At 41.3% G+C, this 26,372-nt stretch overlaps 1 protein-coding gene across 1 annotated transcript in view; it reads left to right on the plus strand.

Annotated features, from left to right (window-relative positions):
- The first annotated feature begins 541 nt into the window (after positions 1-541).
- Positions 542-26,372, plus strand: part of LOC124615990 (lysosomal acid glucosylceramidase-like) — a 182,763-nt gene continuing 156,932 nt past the window's right edge. The window contains exons 1-2 of the mRNA XM_047144199.1: positions 542-621; positions 19,794-19,848. Coding sequence (XP_047000155.1) covers positions 19,797-19,848 — 52 coding nt within the window. The 5' untranslated portion in view covers positions 542-621; positions 19,794-19,796. The remainder of the gene's footprint in view (positions 622-19,793; positions 19,849-26,372) is intronic.

Consider the following 26,372-nt stretch of genomic DNA (forward strand, 5'->3'; position numbering starts at 1 on the left):
ATACTCCAATTTCGTCACGTTCACGAATGACGATGAAATGAAGAGTACAACACAAACATCCAGTCCCCGGGCAGAGAAAATCCCCAACCCGGTCAAAAATCGAACCGGGACACCGTGATCCACAGGTAGCAACGCTAGCCATTAAATCACGAATTGCGGACAGAACAAGAATGGTGATTGTTGAGGGAGGCTAGGGTTGGTGTAGTGAACAGGTGCAAAAGCGTTCAGGGTGAAGTAATTGTAAAGAAATGAAAAGTCTCGCTGGGTAGGCTAGTGTGGAGAGCGCCTGAAAACTGCAACAAAGGAACACTTCGGATGTTTCTTCCGACCTCATTTTAGTGAATTAAAAGCTCTTAATAAGCTTGACAAACACTTGGTAGACTTTGAACTCGTCTTCACCTGATCTGTAGTATCTGATAACGGGAAACGAGCGTAAACGAGTACTTTTGACATTTAACAAACACGTTATCGATAGTTCTCAACCTTTTAAAGAGGTTCTCTACTCGTGGGAAACGACCGTGTGATATGAGAAATTCCCAGACTCCGTTGTCGGAAACATTCGCCAGCAGCCCCTCTACGGAGACTGAACCGCTGCGAGTACGGCGTGCAGTCCGCTGTCAAGTAAGTGCACTGGCCGAAACTCGGAAGATACAAGTAGAACCCTAGTTTGTGTGTTTTTATTTATTGAAAAAACATTATGTCATCGTTACAGTCGGAAGATACTACGCTATAGTTTAGGTTTTATTAATTGTATTTGTATCGACATTTTTGCTACCCAAGACGCTAAAAGTCATCCTTTTTGCTTATTGGCGGGTGCTCATTACAATTATCATTCCTGTTTTCAAAATGAGTCATATTAAATTTTGTGAAACACGAGCATTTTTCAGTGTCTAGTAAATGCCTTTAACTTTACTTTTTGTTCATTAGACGTTATTTCTGACATTACTGGAGAGGCAGTGTAGCTATAAATAAAGTATCGAAAAAGTAGAAGAAAATTGTGAGAACAATGTTAAATCTACATGTTTGTGTTACTTTTCTTCATAATCGTCTTTGTGAATGAAGCTGTTATCGTACCCCTTAAGCAGCTGCCAAATTCCATTAGCACAAAATTCTGAGACTGCAGCCAGCTTGTGTAGCAAGCTCATCGGATAAAATGTTAGTCGCGCTCTTAAAAACGCACACTGCTCGCTTTGGAGGGCGCGGGTGGTATAGAACTGTTAGTAGGCCGTCATGTGACCCAGGGTTCAACACAGTGAGATGAATCGACGTGGAGACGTGACAGGTGATCGTGTCCAGACGTGCCCGTAACCACACTGTGAATAAAGCTGCCCGATTTCTCGGACTCTCGAGTACGTCTACAAAAAGTTCCGCCTTGGCAGCCGTAGCGGTCAGTCGCGCCGTGTTTACTTATTTACGTTGCAGTCAGTGTTTGTAAGTTACGCATTACTCGTGCCGTCTCGCTTAGTATTATTAAACCTGAATTCCACAGAGGTAACGCTAGGCGACACGATGCCTCAAGTCGCATGCTGTATGTCGCCTAGTGTTGCCAACTTCTAATGTTTCTCATGAACCAGTGCTACAAAGTTGCTGCTGCACGCCGGCCGAAGTGGCCGTGCGGTTAAAGGCGCTTCAGTCTGAAACCGCAAGACCGCTACGGTCGCAGGTTCGAATCCTGCCTCGGGCATGGATGTTTGTGATGTCCTTAGGTTAGTTAGGTTTAACTAGTTCTAAGTTGTAGGGGATTAATGACCTCAGCAGTTGAGTCCCATAGTGCTCAGATCCTTTTTTTTTTTTTTTTTTTTGCTGCTGCCCACGAGTTACCTCTGATTGCTCGTAGCATGCGCCTCAGTCAATTCCACTGAGGCAACATCAGAACAATGCAGCATTTCTTTGTAAACAACTGCAGTAGCTGGTTGGAGTCTCGAGTAACAGAAAAAAATGAAAACATGCCAAATATTTAATTCGATATTAAAACTTGAAGCACGGGGAGGGCTACAAACACACTAATACGAACTCAACACAGAGCCTTCCCCTTCGCTCATAGTTGATGTTTTACTTTGGTACATTAACCGTCTTGTAACAGTCAGTAGACCATATGCAAACCATTTTCCTTTTCTTTGACTATTGCAGTTCTTTTGCGTTCACAATGGCATACGGTCCGTAAATTCTTGATTTTCTTGTGTCCTTCGAAAACACTTCAACCACACTTTTAGCAAGCTGCTTCAACTACCTTTTCTTAATATGTTGCTTTTGTAATCACTGCGTTTGATGATGTTTATAAGTATTTTATCCCTTTAAACATAGTTAATACGAATTTGGTAAGAGCTTTAAAATAAAACGTTCATATTTTTTCTCCTTTGCTGTTTATCACTTGTTGTTCGTGCTGACCTGTAACTCTTAGCTGGGCGATTAACTACCTTCATTTTGAATCAGATAACCAGTTAACAAAATACAGAACGAACTTAGTTGTATTCACGAAAATATGAATTTGACGGCTAGAGCTGACCAGCTGAACAAAAAATGGGGAACACGCTATTAACACGAAAGGAATCAATATAATTTTGTAAACTACTGCAACAGTGACGATGACGTGCCGTAGACCGAAATACAACATAGAACATCGTCAAACACCACAGCAGATTATAAAACAAATCCTTAGGGGGAAAAAACCTCACTGATGATCACACAGTAGTACTGAAACATGTCTGGGAAGCAGTAAGTGTCACCATATGTAGCACTGGCTGCTGGTGCATTTCTCCTGCAGGGACACATTATGAAACCCTTTCAGACCACCATGAAAGCGGTTATTGTAGAAAACAGTGGAGGAAGAAGTGGTATAATGGGACACAAGTTTGATTTTTCGTACCTATTGCTACAATTTCTTTACTATTTGCTAAAGAGTTGCTGTGTACGTACTATGACATGTCTTTGACATATTTATCATAAATTTCGTTTTATAATGATGAGGCAAAAAATGTAATTTGTTATTGTTATTGGAATCTTGCACAAACTGCGAAAAGGGTTGTGCTGGTAATATGAACCCCAAGGAACCTTCTACAATCTGCGATAAAAAGGTTGTGCTCGTAATCTGAGCCCCATGGTATAAATTCAAAATATTAAATCAAGACAAGACAGTTTCATTAAATCAGATATAATTATAAGAGTGTAAAATGTCGAATGCTACTTGGACACTGGAGCACTGTGTGGCGAAATTTTTATCAGAACTTCCTAAAATCAGATGTCAATGCCACTTGGTTGGATGTAACCTATGAGAAGGTTCCAGCTAGAGTGAAGCCACTACATCAATCTAACACCAAATCCTCTCTGCAAGAAATGTCAGTTACAGTATACCCTCACACATAAATTCATTTGTTCAGATCAAAATGGAATTTGGTCGTGGACGGGAAGAAATTTGCTTTAATCCAGAACAAGTCGTACCAAAATGAACATCATTTTCCAACGAACTGGCACATGTTCCTAGGGACAAAACACCAGTCGTATATTTGGTACGTGGTTCATGTTACTCAGTACTCAATAACTACAGCTACACTGAACACATTGGACTTTCAGTGTTACCTGCAGCTGCAACATTGGATCATGTGTCAAAGTTGTGGCTGAAAAAAGTGTTGAGCGTTTCCAAAAGTTTTAATCATTTTAATTGGTTTGCATTGACGAGAAATCAGGTTGGATTTCAACGAGGACGGACGCCACGGGGTGCTAATAGTCTTCATTTGGTCAGAAAGAATATCATAATACCGAAGAAGATTTTTATGTTCCTTTTTCCATTTCTGTCTATGAGTGGTTATTGCACGTTGACGTCGAACAGAGTTCATCATATAGGACCGTGTAGCAACGATAAGTTTAATTTAATTTTTGTTCGTTATAAAGGTCATGTGCAGCCAACGAAAGACATTATGCTAGAATTCTTGTAGGCAGTGAAACTGGTATTTTTCAACAGCTCAAACGAATCAGTGCGCAAGCGTGAGTCACGTAAGGCTCAAATGGTTCTGAGCACTATGGGACTTAACTGCTGTGGTCATCAGTCCCCTAGAACTTAGAACTACTTAATCCTAACTAACCTAACGACATCACACACATCCATGCCCGAGGCAGGATAGGAACCTGCGACCGTAGCGGTCACTCGGTTCCAGACTGTAGCGCCTAGAACCGCACGGCCACTGCGGCCGGCTCACGTAAGGCGTTTATATGTATAGTTTCTATAGTAATAGTAGGTATCCACGTTGGCTTCGCACGGGTACACCAACCATCTACAGCTGGACGATTTGTCTGGCGTAAAGGTAAATGTTACATAAGTATATACTAGGTTGGTGCTTAAGTTCGTAGCGTTTTTCCATAAGTTTAATAAACGCCACAGATTCATGTAACACGGATTTAAGTCATGAATAATATATTCTCTTTCATTATTTACAACAGTTTAACAATGCTGGGGTAGCTATTAGATTTCGCGACTGTAGAAATCATGTGATTTTAAGGGGAAGAACTCGTCGATCCATGTGCGAAGCGCGTTTTCATCCTTAAAAGAAGTTCCTTGAGGTTGCTCAATAGAGAGCAGGAAATGAGAAAATCTGAGGGCGGAAGATCAGGGGAATAACTTGGGTGCGGAATGACGTCTCAACTCGTCTCCTTGTAGTGGTTTTCAGTCTAGCTGAAAGGGGGCGGATGTTATCATGGAGTAGCATCACTTCACACAGTCTTCCTGATTGTTGTTCTTGGATTGCGTCTGCAAGGCGTTTTAGTTGTTGACAATAAATGACAACAGTGATGGTTATACCTCGGTGTAGCAATTTGTAGTACACCACACCGTCGCTATTCCACCTGATGCATAACATCATCTCTTGTGGATACCCGTAGGTCTTTGTACAGGGAGTTGCACCGTTGTTTGGACTCAACCATTCCTTTCTTTTCCTTATTTTTGTCTAAAGACGCCATTTCTTGTCACCAGTAACGATGCAGAGTAGTCATGGTCGGTGCTGTTCACTAGCTGGTTGATGAGGAGCAAGCAGAGATGAACTTATGAGCACCTGCCGACTTCTCTGATTTTGGCTTAGAGCATGTGGTACCTATCTACCCGATTTTTGAACCTTCCCCATTGGATGCAAATGTCGCACGATGATGAAATGATCATAGTTCACCACATATGCCAGTTCTCGAATATGCTCACGTGGATCACCGAGGATTAAAGCGGTTGAACGATCTTCATCAAACCTCGAAGGTCTTCCCGAACGTGGAGAGTCCCTAATGTCAAAACGATCCTCCATAAAGCGAGAAAATCATTTATTGTGGCGCGCTGTCTAATGACATTATCCCCATACATGGAGGGAATGTTTCTGGCTGCCTCCGCTGCTGTCACCCCTCTACCGAAATTAAGCAGAAGAATATGCCGGAAATGTTTCGATTTTTCCATTTGGCACTCGATTTTCTATCGTCCAAAGCTTTACTCAATCTCCAAATGAATAAATGACAATATTTAAAATAGTGACAGTGGACTACAAGTAAAAAATGACAATCGTAAAGAAACCCACAGCAACCAGAATTCCAACTCGCCAAAAAAGAAAGAAAATACTACGAATTTTTGCACCACCCTAATTAAATGTCCATGTTCCCAGATTCGATCTTAGCCACTGCTTCAATTTTGAAAAAAAAAAAAAAAACGGCCTAAGACTTCGGTATGAGGAGTCACCCTCGTGTGCCAACGGCTTTGACAAAGAGGCTGGAGGAGCAGACAGAGGTTCACCCCCCACCTTTTTTTTATTACTCATCCATCTTCTGATTGGTTTTATGGGGCCCACTACGAAATCCGCCTCTGTGTGCCAACCTCCTTACCTCAGAGTAGAACTTGCAACATATGTTCTCAGTTATCTTCTGGATGTGTTCCAGTCTCTGTTTTCCTCTACAGTTTATTTTTATTTTTTTACCCTCTACAGCTCCATCTAGCACCGTGGAAGTAACAGATATCTTATCATCCCGTCCCTTCTTTTTGTAAGTGTTTTCCGTATGTTCCTTTCTTCTTCAATACTGCAGAGAACGTCCTGTTTCCTTACGTTATCAGAACACCTAATTCTCAACATTCTTCTGTAGCACCACATCTCAAACACTTCTACGAGGGGCCTTTGATAAGTCCGTGGAAAGTCCGAGAGATGGCACCATCGGCGCGTATCGAGGTCATGTTTAGTTAGTAGCATGTTTGGAAAGAACGCCAAGTTTCAGCCATATTGGTCTATTTCTCTGTGTTTGGCATTCGTATGAATCATGGAAGTCGAATGATTGTCAAGAAATTTCGTGTGGTGATTAAACATTACTTTACGAAAGGCAAAACGCCTCAGGAGACTAAAGAAAAGCTTGATAAACATTGCAGTAACTCTGCGCTTTCGATTAGAACTGTTTACAACTGGTTTCAAAATTTTCGGAGTGGCCGTATGGGCACAAGTGATGCTGAACTTTCTGGGCGCTCTCTGGAGGTTACGCCACCAGAAATCATTGATAAAGTCCATGATATGGTGATGGATGACAGACGAGTTAAGGTGCGTGAGATTGCAAGTGCTGTGAGCATCTCGTCTGAACGGCTACATAATATTTTGCATAAACATTTGGACATGAGAAAGCTATCCGCAAGATGGGTTCCGCGATTGCTCACACTTGACCAAAAACGGAATCGTGTGAAGTGTTGCAAGAATTGTTTGTAGCTGTTTAGGAAGAATCTGCAGGAGTTTAAGCGTCTTTTCGTCGCTATGGATGAAACAGGGATACATTACTGTACTCCTGAGACCAAATAACAATCTAAATAATGGGTTACCAAGGGAGAATCTGCACCAAAAAAGGCGAAGACCATTCCTGTGGCCGGAAAGGTTATGGCGACTGTCTTTGAGGATTCACAAGGAATAATCCTCATCGACTATCTGGAAGAGGGTAAAACTATTACAGGTGCATATTATTCATCGTTATTGGACAGTTTGAAAACCGAGCTGCAAGAAAAACGCCGGCGATTGGACGGCAAAAAAGTCCTTTTCCATCACGACAGTGCACCAGCACACACATCCCAGCAGTTGTGGTCGCAAAATTAATGGAAATAGGATTCCAAATCGTTTCACATCCCCTCTATTCTCTAGACTTGGCTCCCTCGGACTACTATTTGTTCCCCAATTCGAAGAAATGGCTGGTGGGACAAAGATTTTATTCAAACGAGGAGGTGATTGCAGCAACTAATAGCTATTTTGCAGACTTGGACAATTCCTATTATTCGGAAGGGATCAACAAATTAGAACAGCGTTCGACGAAGTGTATAAGACTAAAAGGAGACTATGTCGAAAAATAAAAAAGGTTTACCCCAAAGACGTAAGTAGTTTTTATTTTTGCACGCACTTTTCAAACGCCCCTCGTATTCCCTTCTATTCTGGTTTTTCCTACAGTCCATGTTTCGCCTCTATGCAATGCTATGCTCAAACGTACAATATTAGAAATTTCTTCGTCAATTAAGGTCTATGTTTGATAGTAGTAGACTTCCTTTGGCCGGAAATGCCCTCTTTGCCTGTGCTAGTCTGTTTTTAATATACTCCTTGCTTCGTCCTTCACGTTGTATTTTGCTTCCAAGGTAGTAGAATTCCTTAAATTCGTCTACTATGTGATCACCAATTATATGTTTTTAAGTTTCTCGATATTCTCACTTTCTACTACTTCTCGTTACTTTCCTCTGTCTTCGGTTTACTCTCAAGCCATGTTATTTACTCATTAGACTGTTCATTCCATTCAATATATCTTGTAATTTTTTCCGACTGTCACTTAGAACAGCAATGTCGTCAGGGAATCTTATCATTATATCATTTCACCTTAAATTTTAATCCCACTCTTGAACCTTTCTGTTACTTCCGTCATTACGTCTTCCATGTACAGATTGAACAGTAGGAATGGAAGACGGCAGCCCTGTCTGATCCCCGTTTTAATCCGAGCACTTCGTCCTTGGTCTTCCAATCTTACTGTTCCGTCCTGTTTGTTGCACATATTGTACATTACCCGCCTCTCCTTATACTTTACCCCTCTCGTTACCCCTATTTTTTTCAGAACTTCGAACATCTTGCACCATCTGACATTGCTGAACGCCTTTTTCAGGTCGAAAAATCCTATGTACGTTTCTTTATTTTTCTTCAGTCTTGCTTCTATTATCAAGAAGAGCGTTAGGAGTGCTTCTCTGGTGCCTTTACCTTTCCGAAGGCCAAACTGACCGTCATCTGACAGTTCCTCAACTTTCTTTTCCGTTCTTTTATATGTTATTCTTGTCAGCAGCTGGGATGCAAGAGCTGTTAAGCTGATTATGCGATAATTTTCGCACTTGTCGGACCTTGCTATCTTCGGAATTGTGAGGACGATAATTTTCCGAAAGTCTGACGTTATACAGTCGCCAGTCTTTTTTATTCTACACACCAACTTGAATGGTCGTTTGGTTGCTATTTCCCCTAGTGATTTTAGAAATTCCGGTGGAATGTTATCTATCCCCTCTGCCTTGCGTAATCTCAAGTCTTCCAAAGGTCTTTTAAATTCTGACTCTAATACTGAACCCCTATATCCTTCACGTTGACTCCCGTCTCTTATCATCAGGCAATACCTCCCCCTCTTAGAGGCCTTCAGCGTAATCTTTCCACCTATCCGTTCTCTTCTCTGCGTTTAATAGTGGAATTCTAATTGCACTCTGAATGTTGCCACCCTTGCTTTTAATTTCACGGAATGATGCCCTGACTTTTCAGTTTGTTGGGTCAGTCCTTCCGAAGATCATTTTTTTTTTTTTTTTTCATTTTCACGTCTTTCTAGCAACCATTTCGCCGTGGCTTCACTGCTCTTCCTACTTATTCCATTGCTGAATGATTTATGCTGCTATTTTCGCGTTTGTTCAAAAATGACTCTGAACACTATGGGACTTAACATCTGAGGTCATCAGTCCCCTAGAACTTAGAACTACTTAAACCTAACTAACCTAAGGACATCACACACACCCATGCCCGAGGCAGGATTCGAACCTGCGACCGCGCGGTTCCAAACTGTAGCGCCTAGAACCGCTCGTCCACTCGAGGCTCGCGTTTGTCCCTGAACATTTTAGTACTGCCTTGCTTCGTTCATAAACTGAAGTATTTCATCTGTTACACAAGGTTTCTTAGCAGTCACCTTTCTAGTATCTATATTTGTCTTTCCGACATATGTGATTGCTCTTTTTAGAAATGTCCACATCTCTTCATCTGAAATGCCTACTGTGGCATCCCTTATCTTTAGCGAATTTCAAACGCGTTTCATCGTTCCTCATTAGTTCAGTATCCCTCTTCTTTCTACGCTGATTCTTCCGTCAGATTCACTTAAACTTCACTCTACTCTTCATCAATACTAAATTGTTATATGAGTATATCTGCTCCTGGGTACGCCTTACAATCCAGCATCTGATTTCGGAACGTCTGTCTGACCGTGATGTAGGCCTAATCCATCTGGAATTTTGCCACATCTCCAGGTCTTTTCCAAGTATATCTTGTGATTTTTGAACAGTACATTAGCTATTACCAACTGAAATTTATTGCACAACTCAGTTAGCCTTTCTCCTCACTCATTCCTACTACCAAGCCCATATTCTCCCGTTTCCTTCAAAACCGCAAATTGCGAATACGATTATACACCAACTGTACAAATAATTACTGACAGATGAAAAGCTGTGCCGGACTTGGACTCGGACCCGAATTTCCCGCTTAAGGCCAGCGGTGGCCTTAACCATTTTGGCTATCCGTGCACGCCTCCCGGACTGAACCAATCTCTGATATGTCCCGGTCCGGCATGAATTGTCATCTGTCACTGATCATTTGTACAGTTGGTGTATAATTTTATCAGCAATTTGTGAATACATTTCGATAATTTAACACGGCTGCAGATCGTTGCCAAGGAGGTCATTGTATTAGATTACACAAGCCCTGAACCATACAGACAATGCCAACCTGTTCTTCATCTTTTGCTTGCGACGTCGGGCTGTATGACAAAACTATTGTTGTCGGCGTTAGTATCTGTCAAAACTGATGAAAACAAACCCATCGCTGAACTCCAGAATGAGATTTTTACTCTGAAGCGGAGTGTGCGCTGATATGAAACCTCCTGCCAGATTAAAACTGTGTGCCGGACAGACTCGAACTCGGGAGCTTTGCCTTTCACGGGCAAGTGCTCTACCAACTGAACTACCCAAGCACGACTCACGCCCCCTCCTCACAGCTTTACTTCTGCCAGTACGTCGTCTCCTACCTTTCAAACTGTACCGAAGCTCTGCTGCGAACCTAGCAAAACTAGCACTCCTGAAAGAAAGGATATTGCGGAGACATGGATTAGCCACAGCCAGTCTCGAGGAGGCACACAGTTTTAATCTGCCAGGAAGTTTCATATCAGCGCACACTCCGCTGCAGACTGAAAATCTCATTCTGGAAGCATCCCCCAGGCTGTGGCTAAGCCATGTCTCCGCAATATCCATTCTTTCAGGAGTGCTAGTTCTGCTAGGTTCGCTGGAGAGCTTCTGTAAATTCTGGAAGGTAGGAGACGAGGTACTGGCAGAAGTAAAGCTGGGAGGAGCGGGTGTGAGTCGTGTCTGGGTAGCTCAGTTGATAGAGCACTTGTCGGCGAAAGGCAAAGGTCCCGAGTTCGAGTCTCCGTCCGTCACACAGTTCTAATCTGCCAGGAAGTTTCCAACATTGAACTGTTTACAGTAACTTACTCTCTTCCCTACCTTCGCATTCGTAACGAATCCTACTCCCTTTATACCATTTTCTGCCGCTGTTGATATTACCCTATATCAATCTGATCAGAAACCTTTACCTTCTTTCCATTTCACTTCACTGACCCCCACTATATCTAGACTAAGCCTTTGCATTTCCCTATTCAGATTTTCTATCTTCCCTACCACTTTCAGAATTGAGACATTCCACACTCTGATTCGTAAAATATTATCCTTTTATTGGTCGTTCCAACTTCGGAACGGTGGACTAATCCGGAATCTCCCCCTTGGCGGCCCCCTCCCAGTGATCGGAATGGTGAGCTAATCCAGAATCATTGGCCAATGGAGGGATCATCACGACACTTTTCCAGTTACAAGTTGCATCTCTTTTAATACACATAAATATGTGTCTTTAATGCAGTTATTTCCATTGCCTTCTGCATCCTCATGCCACTGATCATTGCTGATCTGAAGGGCAAGAAGAGTGCCCTGAACATGTGTCCGCTTCTCCACCTTCTTCGACAAGGCGGTTGGCAGAATGGGAGTGAGTTGCTCTGCCGGTAGTCTTTCGGCCACCATTGCTGATGGTACAGATAACACTAAGTATATTACACATTCATCATTACTACAATTATTAATTTTAAACACAAATCTTCCTCGTGGATCAGTCTATTAATGAGAACCTTATCAAAACCCCCATAGTAGTTCGTGAGATTAGCCTTCACACACAAACAGAAATAACGCGTTGGTTGACTTTAATCTATAACAGATTTAGATCTACAGATGTGTAATTTTTTGGGTTTTTACAATGAAAGATCAAGTCGGTATAAGGACAGCGGCAGTGTTGGCCTGAGTGAGTTCCCATTAAGAAGTCGGTGACTAAAGATAAGCACCGATAAACGGGGTATCAGTTGCGATTAAGGTGTCTGGAGCTTTGGGAGCGACAAGTCTCGAGACATCTTGAATTTCTGCAGCAGTTACGAACTTAACAGAAGTTTTCGACAGGAGAGCTCGTGGACTTTAAACTATTGAACAGCAGAGCGATGTTAGACCTGTGCAAATTGCTTTTTAGGTTCGTGGACTTTCACTTTTAAGTGCAGCATCGTGTTTAAAGACTTGTGAAATTCGTTGGTTGGTGAGCTACGCCAAGTTATCCGCAAACGATTTTTCGAACTTTAACTCTGAACGGCAATGTGATGTGCCTGACTTAGTGTACTCTTCATGGAGCTCGGAAACCAATCTATCATTGCACTCGCCATAGTAAGCTGCGGTTCAACGAAACGTTTTTATTGCTGAAAAGAACCACACTTGTGTTAAGGAAATCCATTCATTTCGCCAACTATAATCCTGCTTGCAGTTTAATCAAGTTAAAGGAAGTTAACGGAATAATAACAGGATACTGCGAAAAGTGTGTGGCTGATCCCTGGACGCATACGAAGCTAACCAATTTTAAAAATCGGTCTCGCATTTAGCTAAGCGCTTTGAGATCGAGCTAGTGTATAAGGAGAGTATTAAGTACGATGACGTAGCAAGGAGGCTGAAGAAGACCTCAGTCTAGGTTATTTGCTTACTACTGCTTCTCGAAACTTCGTATGTATACACTAACGGGAAAAACGTGTCTGTCTCTCAATTCTGAGTTTTCACTAGCCGGCCGCTGTGGCCGAGAGGTTCTGGGCGCTTCAGTCCGGAACTGCGCTGCTGCTACGGTCGCAGGTTCGAATCCTGCCTCGGGCACGGATGTATGTGATGTCCTTAGGTTAGTTAGGTTTAAGTAGTTCTAATTCTAGGGGACTGATGACCTCAGATGTTAAGTCCCCTAGTGCTTAGAGCCATTTGAACCATTTAGTTTTCAGTATTTCCCTGACACACTCCCGCCATTCTTTGCACACCTACGTTGAGTGTCCTCCGTGTTGGTATGGCTCTTCTGCCTATGGTACATTTAGAGACAGAGCACTTGCCACGGTCTCCAACAATCGCCATTCCGTACGTATCGGTCTAAAAATGTGTCGACATCAGAACAAGATTAGAGATTCCACGGTGCGTGACAAACGTAAACAGTGAAAAGGATGCCCGTTTGTTCCATGTATAAAATGTCTGACAGGGTATTCTGCTACGATTTAACTAACTACGTTAATCGACTGCTGCGGGTCGCCGGCCTGAGTGCCGGGCGGTTCTAGGCGCTACAGTCTGGAGCCGAGCGATCGCTACGGTCGCAGGTTCGAATCCTGCCTCGGGCATGGATGTGTGTGATGTCCTTAGGTTAGTTAGGTTTAATTAGTTCTAAGTTCTAGGCAACTGATGGCCTCAGAAGTTAAGTCGCATAGTGCTCGGAGCCATTTTGCTGCGGGTCACATACGCCTTACTACTTTCTCTACGCTGCAGCCCACCTGAAAAACAAATCTGCCTGTTTTTATCACGACTTGTTGACATAGGAACATTATGAACGTGGAAAAGGGATCGTGGCAGGTTTTGCACGGTCCGCAAGTCGGATGTGGAGGAACAGGTGTTGTGAAGAGTGACAAATGATCCTGAAATACGAATATTTTGTTGTCAGGAACCCCATAAAAGAAAGATAAACTCTGTATGAGCATCCGTGCTTGTAACTTTAGTTCCGTATATCATTTAGAAAAAGAAATCTTTCAATGCAAAGAAATTCATACATAGTAGAATGCTTTGTTCATTTGCTTCCCTTTGAGCCCTGACCTTTAGTAGTTCCCTGAGGTCAATTTAGTAGACCTCCAGCAAACGCCTGATTCTTTAAAGAATCGAACACCCATCTATAAAACTGCTTCAAACGTCTGATCACAAATGAACTAATGTATTAAAGATTTGCTTTAAATATGTAGGCGAGAAAAATTTAGGGAAGATCTGAAATAATGCTTAAGTTTGTTAGAAGTAGCCAACTGCACACATTATGCAACACTGGATGAACACAAACTGGATAACTGGCGGTGCATTTTAAGCAAAAGCTAGCTTATCACGCATCTCAATGTTCATGACGTTATATGTCGTGAACCAGGTGTCGTACAATGATATAATTTTGCACGTAGGTTTAGTGGTATATGCGGATACTGTCTGCAAACTGTAATGTAACTGCCTCGGTAGATGCACACCAAGCGCGGCAGGTAGCCTGGGTTCGATTCCCGGCCTGGTCGGAGATTTTCTCCGCTCGGGGACTGGGTGTTTTGTTGTCCTTAAGTTAGTATCGTCGTAATTGACATTGCGCTATTAAGATTATGTGGATACGTCCCGAAAGCCAGTTTAATTTTTAAAAAATATGTTGCGAACGGAGTTCGTCGTAAAGAAACAATAAATTGAACTAGGAAAAATACAAAAAAAAGTAGAGGAATTCTGCAATCTTTTGGAAATTGAAATATCCCAAATTCTAAAGACGAATACCATATTACTATTAGGTGGGTTCAAGGCACAATGTGAAAATAATGAGGAATGATGAATCTGATTCTGATCATTAACACTCTAAAATTAAAGTCTAACTCCTACCTAATAAAGAACAAAGAAAGTCACGAAGGTTAATAAAATTGAGACAGACTTACTATAACAAAGGATCAATTAAAAACTATCAAGATGAAATTAAAGTGGCCAAACATGGCAACTGGCAATAAATATCCAAAGCAGTTAATAGTGCTGCACAGAAAACATTTGGGTCAATAAAAAATGAATGGAAAATGTGGTGGAATGAAAGCCATAGCTGAGAGGGCTAAAAAAATGGGGAAAATGAAAACACTCAAAGAATGTTGAAGAGAATGTCAATTTAAAAAAACAAAGAAAGGTAACAGTCAGATTAATCAAAATACTAAACGAGTCTTTGCAAAGGAGAAACGTTTGGAAATTGACAAAAACTTTGTAAAAAATAACACCCGTGACTTCTATCAAAGTTTGGGTTAAGCAATACTGTAAATTGTGAAATACGAGCAAGATATTTTCATCAGCTTTTGAGCTGTCGTGAACCAAGTCATATGTTGGAATTCTCAGATATTAACGAAAATCTGTAAGAAGATTAACCACCAACTATAGAAGACATTGGAGAAGTGATTAAAAATCTCAAAAACAACAAAGTTAGTGTAGAAGATTCTATTACAACTGAACTTTTGAATCGGTCCCTGCCAAATACAGCAAATGAGCTAAATTTATTCTTGGAAGAAATCTGGAAATGGAAAAATCCCAGAAGAATGGAAAGTTGGCAGCAGGAAGGCATTAAACAGGATGTAAAACAACAGCACATCAATCTCTTTACTGCTAGTAGCGTATAAAACGTTTTCCAAGGTTTTATTAAGCAGAGTAGAAGCAACACTTGGCAGTCATTTACGCGAATAAAAGGTGGTTTGAAGAAGGAAAGCTCATACTCAGAACAAATATTTAATCTCAAGTCAGTAATTAGCCACAGATTACTTAATTTAAAGAACACTGTAATTATGTTTGTGGATTTCAAAAAGGCTTTTGATCCTGTTGGCAGAGAAACTGTAGACAAAATAATTCGAGAACTTGGCGTAAAATCTAAACCCGTGAAACACATACAGATACAGTCTGCAAAGTAAAATTTATGGAAGAAATTTCACAGCCTTTCAAAATAAAAACAGATGTACGATAAGGTGACGGTCTACCCCTAGTTCTTTTTAGTAGTGTGTTAGGGAAAAGAGTGAGAATTTGGAACGAAAAACTTACTGAACTCAACATTTCGCCTTTTAAGGTTAGAAAAATGAAGCAAAAAGATCGAAATCAACTATCTTGCATTTGCAGACGATTTTGCTATACTTTCCGAAAATGTGGCATCTGCTACAACACAAATAAATCTACTGGAAGAAATACCCAGCAAAACTGGCTTAAGAATTTCTCCATAAAAAAACAAAACTTTTAACAGACGTTTAAAGCTTCTAAAGTATTTTATCCGTGGTCTAGGGGTAGCGTCTATGATTCATAACCAAAACGTCTTCGGTCCCGGGTTCGATCCCCGCCACTGTCCAAATTTTGATAAATAATCAGCATTGGCTGCCGAAGACTTCCGGCATAAGAAGTCAGCCTCATTCTGCCAACGGCCTTGTCAAAGAGGGCGGAGAAGCGGATAGAGGTTCAGGGCACTCTCTTGTCCTAGGGGTGGGAAATTGCCCCTAAAGGCGGAAGAATCAGCAATGATCAACGACATGAGGATGCAGAAGGCAATGGAAACCACTGCATTAAAGACACGTAATGTGTATCCACAGGACATGTGGCCTGTAATTAAAGAAGTGTCATGATGATCTCTCCATTGGCAAAAGATTCCGGAATAGTCCCCCATTCGGATCTCCGGGAGGGGACTGCCAAGGGGGCGGTTACCATGAGAAGAAGATTGAATAATCAACGAAAGGAAAACATTCTACGAGTCGGGGCGTGGAATTTCAGAAGCTTGAACGTGGTAGGGAAACTAGAAAATCTGAAAAGGGAAATGCAAAGGCTCAATCTAGATATAGTAGGGGTCAGTGAAGTGAAGTGGAAGGAAGGCAAGGATTTCTGGTCAGATGAGTACCGGGTAATATCAACAGCAGCAGAAAATGGTATAACAGGTGTAGGATTCGTTATGAATAGGAAGGTAGGGCAGAGGGTGTGTTACTGTGAACAGTTCAGTGACCGCGTTGTTCTAATAAGAATCGACAGCAGACCAACACCGACAACGATACTTCACGTATACATGCCGACGTCGCAAGCTGAAGATGTACAGATAGAGAAAGTGTATAAGGATATTGAAAGGGTAATGCAGTATGTAAAGGGGGACGAAAATCTAATAGTCATGGGCGACTGGAATGCAGTTGTAGGGGAAGGATTAGAAGAAAAAGTTACAGGAGAATATGGGCTTGGGACAAGGAATGAAAGAGGGGAAAGACTAATTGAGTTCTGTAACAAGTTTCAGCTAGTAATAGCGAATACCCTGTTCAAGAATCACAAGAGGAAGAGGTATACTTGGAAAAGGCCGGGAGATACGGGAAGATTTCAATTAGATTACATCATGGTCAGACAGAGATTCCGAAATCAGATACTGGATTGTAAGGCGTACCCAGGAGCAGATACAGACTCAGATCACAATATAGTAGTGATGAAGAGTAGGCTGCAGTTCAAGACATTAGTCAGGAGGAATCAATACGCAAAGAAGTGGGATACGGAAGTACTAAGGAATGACGAGATACGTTTGAAGTTCTCTAACGCTATAGATACAGCAATAAGGAATAGCGCAGTAGGCAGTACAGTTGAAGAGGAATGGACATCTCTAAAAAGGGCCATCACAGAATTTGGGAAGGAAAACATAGGTACAAAGAAGGTAGCTGCGAAGAAACCATGGGTAACAGAAGAAATACTTCAGTTGATTGATGAAAGGAGGAAGTACAAACATGTTCTGGGAAAATCAGGAATACATAAATATAAGTCGCTGAGGAATGATATAAATAGGAAGTGCAGGGAAGCTAAGACGAAATGGCTGCAGGAAAAATGTGAAGACATCGAAAAAGATATGATTGTCGGAAGGACAGACTCAGCATACAGAAAAGTCAAAACAACCTTTGGTGACATTAAAAGCAACGGTGGTAACATTAAGAGTGCAACGGGAATTACACCGTTAAATACAGAGGAGAGAGCAGATAGGTGGAAAGAATACATTGAAAGCCTCTATGAGGCTGAGGATTTGTCTGATGTGATAGAAGAAGAAACAGGAGTCGATTTAGAAGAGATAGGGAATCCAGTATTAGAATCGGAATTTAAACGAGCTTTGGAGGACGTACGGTCAAATAAGGCAGAGGGGATAGATAACATTCCATCAGAATTTCTAAAATCATTGGGGAAAGTGGCAACAAAACGACTATTCTCGTTGGTGTGTAGAATGTATGAGTCTGGCGATATACCATCTGACTTTCGGAAAAGCATCATCCACACAATTCCGAAGACGGCAAGAGCTGACAAGTGCGAGAATTATCGCACAATCAGCTTAACAGCTCATGCATCGAAGTTGCTTACAAGAATAATATACAGAAGAATAGAAAAGACAATTGAGAATCCGCAAGGTGACGATCAGTTTGGCTTTAGGAAAAGTAAAGGGACGAGAGAGGCAATTCTGACGTTACGGCTAATAATGGAAGCAAGGCTAAAGAAAAATCAAGACACTTTCATAGGATTTGTCGACCTGGAAAAAGCGTTCGACAATATAAAATTGTGCAAGCTGTTCGAGATTCCGAAAAAAGTAGGGGTAAGCTATAGGGAGAGACGGGTCATATACAATATGTACAACAACCAAGAGGGAATAATATGAGTGGACGATCAAGAACGAAGTGCTCGTATTAAGAAGGGTGTAAGACAAGGCTGTAGCCTTTCGCACCTACTCTTCAATCTGTACATCGAGGAAGCAATGATGGAAATAAAAGAAAGGTCCAGGAGTGGAATTAAAATACAAGGTGAAAGGATATCAATGATACGATTCGCTGATGACATTGCTATCCTGAGTGAAAGTGTAGAAGAATTAAATGATCTGCTGAACGGAATGAACAGTCTAATGAGTACACAGTATGGTTTGAGAGTAAATCGGAGAAAGACGAAGGTAATGAGAAGTAGTAGAAATGAGAACAGCGAGAAACTTAACATCAGGATTGATGGTCACGAAGTCATTGAAGTTAAAGAATTCTGCTACCTATGCAGTAAAATAACCAATGACGTCCAGGGGACATACTCCAAGAAAATGCTTTGGAAAAATCTGCAATAGAGGAAAAGAGAGAGCATATGGTAATCACAAAGTGCGTGCCAAAAAATGCAAAAATGAGGCACTACAACGCAACAGTGAAGCCAGACTGCCAGTATGCAAGCGAATGTCCTACATTAAACTAAAATTCAGGTAAATTAGAAGTACTAGAATGACGAATTATAAGGAAAATATTAGGACCAGAAAACACAGCAAAAGGTTGGAAATTACGAAGTAATGTTGAAATACAACAAAATTCTGAAATATTTAAAACGTAAAGAGAATAAGAAGACTCACGTTTTTTGAACATTTATTTCGAATGTAAGACAGTAGATTAATTAATAATATTTTCAAATATTTGTGGGGTAAGAAGTCTACAATAAGCTGGGCCAGCGAAGTAAAAAAGGGTTTAGAAATAAACAATATAAAAGCAGGAGATATAAACAACAGAGAAGTCTTTAGGGAAAAAAGTATTGAAAATCGAAGGATTCCAGGCATGGTAGCTAGAAAGGCTTGTTCAAAATGGTCTGAAAACAGAAAGAGGAAACATAGTGAATAGATAAAAACATACCAAAAGGAAAAAATCAAAGAATGAAGAACTTAAACTGGAAGTGGTCGTCAGAAGGGCTATTCGCAGTTACAAAAAAATAAAATTATTAAGCGTCTTGCCTGTTGCTACCGTTTTAGTACATGAACAGCGGAAATGTAATAAGCAATTAAACTTTTTTCCTTTCGTCATTTTGGAGGGGGGGGGGGGTGTCACCGAGAAAAGGTTTGGAATTATTTGTAACGTCTGTTGGATAACGTTAAGTGCTTCCATTCTCATATGCTTGATAAATTAAATCCGAACATTTGCGCACCGTCAATTAAGTTGCCTCGAAACAAACACAGTTTTTAACTATAATACTTGTCTTACTGTGTTAAGCTTTTAACATAAATTGAATTTTGACAGCATTTGAAATTTTTGAATTTGGTCCTTTATCACGCGAAATATTGAAAACCAAATTTTTGTTGCCCCTGGAAGCCGTTAGATAGGCAACTTGCAAATAGATGCTGTTGCTGTGCCTCGGGTTCCGAGACAGTTGCACAGTAATATAGATGTTATTCATTGTTGACAATGTATCAGTGCTTCACAATAAAGAGAAGGTTCCGCACCTACAGTGCTGTTGCCGCTAACGTTCCTGTGTAGAGGATGCTGGAATAAGCTGTAATGGTTGTAATTAAGTCCGCCCATGTGTTTTATTTGATAAATCAAGATTTCATTTGTGAACTTAACACTTTTAAAACGACAATCTGTTTGCATCAGTATCACTCGGTACTAAGATTTTTTCTTTATTGCAGACTATGGAGCTCCTGCATGCAATGGCTGCTTTCTTCATCCTAACTTGCTCTGCAGGTAAGATATCTGTTACAGTTACATATAAAAAATGAAAGGTCAGAAACTGAAGAAATAATTCACTTGTATGTCATGTAAAACAATCTGCATACATATCATGTGGGTACTCATATCAACGTAGAATTTTATGTTTTTTTGGAGTTTCGTTGAATAAATTATCTGTCCATTTGTTTATATCGCTATAGTTTATTCAGATTTTGGGTCTCCAATACAGCACTATGTACTTGGAAGGCGATAGTCAGCTTTTCTTCATTTGTACTTCGACTGCTCCCTCTAGTGCTTCAGTGTTGCCACTTTATGTGGTGCAAGGAGTAAACCACTGGAACGGTATGTGGGAGGAGGGACTTTAAATCCTCACCCAGTCATCTGCATTTACATTATGCATGATTCTCTAAATCGTTCTATAAGAATACCAGACTGTTCCTTACGCTTAGTTACGGCCGATTTCGTTCCACATCGTGCAAAGTTTGTACACAGCCTTTAATGACAGCGATGAGGAAGGAGGATGATAAGTTGTGAAGCTCCATGCAATTGTAATTTCGTTTATCATTTTCCCATTTGAATCTTAACATCCTTATGTAACGCGATATTTGAACGCTGCTCCTTTTTTCTTCACTAGCTTTACCATACCCGACGTTTCATTTAAATAGGTGGCTATTCGCAAAGTAAGGTCCGATCGGTCGCGAAATGGAAACCACAGTGAAAATCAAAAATATCTTACTTGCTACAAATTCCACTTATTTCTCTACATAGTCGCTGCTCCGACTTAACAGATTTGTCGTAACGCTGTGCCAACTTCCCAATACCCTCATTATAGAAGGCAAACACCTATGCCTTCCGCCACTTCTCTATGCGGGTCGCAGCTCTTTGAGTGTGCCAATATCTTTTCTTGTTAGCTGACGGTTCATGTGAGCATAGATGAACTTTAGAGAGAGCGAAGGCCGGGCTGTACACTGCGTGGTCAAACACTTCCCGCTGCAGGGCCTTCCTCACTGCGCTTACAGTGTGTGGACGAGAATTGTCATGAGGAAGGAAATGCATGACAGGTACGTTATGTGGGGTTGCATGAAATCGGGCGAAACCTCTCAGTGGGCACTCATACTTGGCGGGGGACTGTTGTTCTTGGCATCTTTACGTACTCACTGTGTGCTCAGAACTGAAAAGAGCGACATGACGCTGTCAACAGGCATACTAGAGACACTGACCAACACATCTGTGTAAAGCTTCACTGTCGTTACCATATCGCGACTTAACGGACCTTGCTTTCCGCGCAGCCCTCATGCATTCACTACTGAGCCAAAATTACTGGTCAGTGTAATGCACGGCATGCTAGCTTGCAAGAAGGAAAGCTGCGCCAAACCAGCATCGAATACCCGCCGATTAATGCCCACGGCTGATGCACTGATTTGTGGTTTTAGATGGTTTTCCACGCCAGTTTAGGCAGATGCTGAATTTATTTCCCAAAACATACGAACACAAACAATTAAAATACGACTACACAAAGAACAAAGTTTATACAATTCACAAACAGATTGGAACATCTCAGTTTCAGTCGTTCCACTGGCTCTATTGAGCTGTCTTCAGCATTCTATACTTCTTAGCACCACTGTCGGTGCATTGTTGTTGTTGTTGTGGTCTTCAGTCCTGAGACTGGTTTGATGCAGCTCTCCATGCTACTCTATCCTGTGCAAGCTTCTTCATCTCCCAGTACCTACTGCAACCTACATCCTTCTGAATCTGCTTTGTGTATTCATCTCTTGGTCTCCCCCTACGATTTTTACCCTCCACGCTGCCCTCCAATACTAAATTGGTGATCCCTTGATGTCTCAGAACATGTCCTACCAACCGATCCCTTCTTCTGGTCAAGTTGTGCCACAAACTTCTCTTCTCCCCAATCCTATTCAATACTTCCTCATTAGTTATGTGATCTACCCATCTAATCTTCAGCATTCTTCTGTAACACCACATTTCGAAAGCTTCTATTCTCTTCTTGTCCAAACTATTTACCGTCCATGTTTCACTTCCATACATGGCTACACTCCATACAAATACTTTCAGAAATGACTTCCTGACACTTAAATCTATACTCGATGTTAACAAATTTTTCTTCTTCAGAAACGCTTTCCTTGCCATTGCCAGCCTACATTTGATATCCTCTCTACTTCGACCATCATCAGTTATTTTGCTCCCCAAATAGCAAAACTCCTTTACTACTTTAAGTGTCTCATTTCCTAATCTAATACCCTCAACATCACCCGACTTAATTCGACTACATTCCATTATCCTCGTTTTGCTTTTGTTGATGTTCATCTTATATCCTCCCTTCAAGGCACCATCCATTCCGTTCAACTGCTCTTCCAAGTCCTTTGCTGTCTCTGACAGAATTACAATGTCATCGGCGAACCTCAACATTTTTATTTCTTCTCCATGGATTTTGATACCTACTCCGAATTTTTCTTTTGTTTCCTTTACTGCTTGCTCAATATACAGATTGAATAACATCGGGGAGAGGCTACAACCCTGTCTTACTCCCTTCCCAACCACTGCTTCCCTTTCTTGTCCCTCGACTCTTATAACTGCCATCTGGTTTCTGTACAAATTGTAAATAGCCTTTCGCTCCCTGTATTTTACCCCTGCCACCTTTAGAATTTGAAAGAGAGTATTCCAGTCAACATTGTCAAAAGCTTTCTCTAAGTCTACAAATGCTAGAAACGTAGGTTTGCCTTTCCTTAATCTTTCTTCTAAGATAAGTCGTAAGGTCAGTATTGCCTCACGTGTTCCTGTATCTCTACGGAATCCAAACTGATCTTCCCCAAGGTCGGCTTCTACTAGTTTTTCCATTCGTCTGTAAAGAATTCGCGTTAGTATTTTGCAGCTGTGACTTATTAAACTGATTGTTCGGTAATTTTCACATCTGTCAACACCTGCTTTCTTTGGGATTGGAATTATTATATTCTTCTTGAAGTCTGAAGGTATTTCGTCTGTTTCATACATCTTGCTCACCAGATGGTAGAGTTTTGTCAGGACTGGCTCTCCCAAGGCCGTCAGTAGTTCCAATGGAATGTTGTCTACTCCGGGGGTATTGTTTCGACTCAGGTCTTTCAGTGCTCTGTCAAACTCTTCACGCAGTATCGTATCTCCCATTTCATCTTCATCTACATCCTCTTCCATTTCCATAATATTGTCCTCAAGTGCATCGCCCTTGTATAGACCCTCTATATACTCCTTCCACCTTTCTGCTTTCCCTTCTTTGCTTAGAACTGGGTTTCCATCTGAGCTCTTGATGTTCATACAAGTGGTTCTCTTATCTCCAAAGGTCTCTTTAATTTTCCTGTAGGCAGTATCTATCTTACCCCTAGTGAGATAAGCCTCTACATCCTTACATTTGTCCTCTAGCCATCGCTGCTTAGCCATTTTGCACTTCCTGTTGATCTCATTTTTGAGACGTTTGTACTCCTTTTTGCCTGCTTCATTTACTGCATTTTTATATTTTCTCCTTTCATCAATTAAATTCAATATTTCTTCTGTTACCCAAGGATTTCTACTAGCCCTCGTCTTTTTACCTACTTGATCCTCTGCTGCCTTCGCTACGTCATCCCTCAAAGCTACCCATTCTTCTTCTACTGTATTTCTTTCCCTCATTCCTGTCAATTGTTCCCTTATGCTCTCCCTGAAACTCTGTACAACCTCTGGTTCTTTCAGTTTATCCAGGTCCCATCTCCTTAAATTCCCATCTTTTTGCAGTTTCTTCAGTTTTAATCTACAGGTCATAACCAATAGATTGTGGTCAGAGTCCACATCTGCCCCTGGAAATGTCTTACAATTTAAAACCTGGTTCCTAAATCTCTGTCTTACTATTATGTAATCTATCTGATACCTTTTAGTATCTCCAGGGTTCTTCCATGTATACAACCTTCTGTCATGATTCTTAAACCAAGTGTTAGCTATGATTAAGTTGTGCTCTGTGCAAAATTCTACCAGGTGGCTTCCTCTTTCATTTCTTAGCCCCAATCCATATTCACCTACTACGTTTCCTTCTCTCCCTTTTCCTACGCTCGAATTCCAGTCACCCATGACTATTAAATTTTCGTCTCCCTTCACTATCTGAATAAATTCTTTTATTTCATCACACATTTCTTCAATTTCTTCGTCATCTGCAGAGCTAGTTGGCATATAAACTTGTACTACTGTAGTAGGCATGGGCTTCGTGTCTATCTTGGCCACAATAATGCGTTCACTATGCTGTTTGTAGTAGCTTACCCGCATTCCTATTTTCCTATTCATTATTAAACCTACTCCTGCATTACCCCTATTTGACTTTGTGTTTATAACCCTGTAGTCACCTGACCAGAAGTCTTGTTCCTCCTGCCACCGAACTTCACTAATTCCCACTATATCTAACTTTAACCTATCCATTTCCCTTTTTAAATTTTCTAACCTACCTGCCCGATTAAGGGATCTGACATTCCACGCTCCGATCCGTAGCACGCCAGTTTTCTTTCTCCTGATAATGACATCCTCTTGAGTAGTCCCCGCCCGCAGATCCGAATGGGGGACTATTTTACCTTCGGAATATTTTACCCAAGAGGACGCCATCATCATTTAATCATACAGTAAAAGCTGCATGCCCTCGGGAAAAATTACGGCCGTAGTTTCCCCTTGCTTTCAGCCGTTCGCAGTACCAGCACAGCAAGGCCGTTTTGGTTATTGTTACAAGGCCAGATCAGTCAATCATCCAGACTGTTGCCCCTGCAACTACTGAAAAGGCTGCTGCCCCTCTTCAGGAACCACACGTTTGTCTGGCCTCTCAACAGATACCCCTCCGTTGTGGTTGTACCTACGGTACAGCTATCTGTATCGCTGAGGCACGCAAGCCTCCCCACGAACGGCAAGGTCCATGGTTCATGGGGGGGGGGGGGGGGGGGGGGGGTCGGTGCATATGTGATTTTAATTCTGAGAAGAAAGAATAATAGCAGAGTGTTTCATCAGACAGCCACAGTGGCACTTTAATATTCTGATACTGTATTTTCTCAACTTATATTTTACGTCTTACACAGCTATATTAAGTATATATACAGGGTGAACATTAACAAAACCGACAAACTGCAGGGACTGACTGTGAATATGTGTCCGGCAATGGCCAGGGTGTGTGCAGCGACAACAAATCGTCCCAGAACACAGTACCGAGTTGCAAAACATACGCATCACAACAGATGTTCAAAGCGATCTCCATGGGATTGTATGTGATAGGAATAGTAGCAGTTGTCATTCAGGATACACGTAATAGTACTTTGGCTTACACCATGTTTGCGGGCCACTTGCCTGGAGCTTGTGCTAGGGTTTGACTCAATATCCTGTAGAATGCAGTCCTCCAAATCTGGTGTACGCACAGTCCGACACCTCCCTGCGCGTTCGCCTGTCTGAAAGGCCCCATGATCACACAAATAGTATGAATTGTGGTTGGTGTCTGTCAGGGTGTTTGTATTGGTATAGCCGTGCTGCCTCTCGACCGTTTCTATCTGCTTGGCCGTTCATGAATACCGGACCATTCAGGACCTTTTTCCCTCCATTTGCAGTCAGGAATCCGCCCCTGCAGTTTTTCACTTTTATCATTGTTCACCCTTTATACTCCCATGACCATGTTATTACGTATCCATGCTATATTTCTATGTTCCTTGCTATATTTCTGTGCTTCCTTTTTTCCTACGCCTTATCTCGTCTGCTAGAGAGAGTGTGTGAGTGTCTTTGTGCAATGCTTCCATATACCTTGAATGGTAGTGGCAGTTTTGCCAACTTTTGTGTAGAGCTGAAGTTTGTTGATGCTAAGTTTGTTTTGTTTGCTGATGATACAAACATTGCAATAAATAGCGAGTCAAGTACAAATTTACAAATAGCTTCTAACTGAATTTTCACTATCGTTAATAAACGGTTTAAAGCTAATTCATTGTCGTTAAACTTTGAAAAGATGCAGTTCAGAGCGTGTGAGAGATTTCCTCCCATCGTGTGTATAGCATATGAAGACATGCAGATCGAAGAGGTTGACAGCGTTAAATTTTTGGAATTACAACTAGATAATAAATTCAGTTGGGAAGAGCATTCCACTGAATTGCTGAAGCGCCTAAAGAAGTCTGTATTTGCAGTCAGAATGATGTCAGTTGTACGAGGTATCAATATAAAAAAAAGAATTGCTTACTTTGTTTACTTTCATTCAATTATGTCACACGGGACCATATTCTGCGGTACCTCGTCAAACGCACCGAAAGTTTTTAGGGTGCAAAAGCGTATAATAAGACTTATTTGTGGAATAAGAACATCATGTAGAAACCTGTTCAAGGGACTTTGTATTCCAACCAGTACTTCTCAGTAATGTATGTCTATTTCTAACCAATAATTTCATACATAGTATCAACACTAGGAATAAGAACAATTTACTTAAAGACCCAAAATCACTTACTTTGGTCGGAAAAGGGGTCCAGTATCCAGGAACACACATTTTTCCATTAATCTCCAGCAGCTTTTAAAAA

This window comes from Schistocerca americana, chromosome 5 (assembly GCF_021461395.2).
Source record: "Schistocerca americana isolate TAMUIC-IGC-003095 chromosome 5, iqSchAmer2.1, whole genome shotgun sequence".
Taxonomy (NCBI): Eukaryota; Metazoa; Arthropoda; class Insecta; order Orthoptera; family Acrididae; genus Schistocerca; species Schistocerca americana.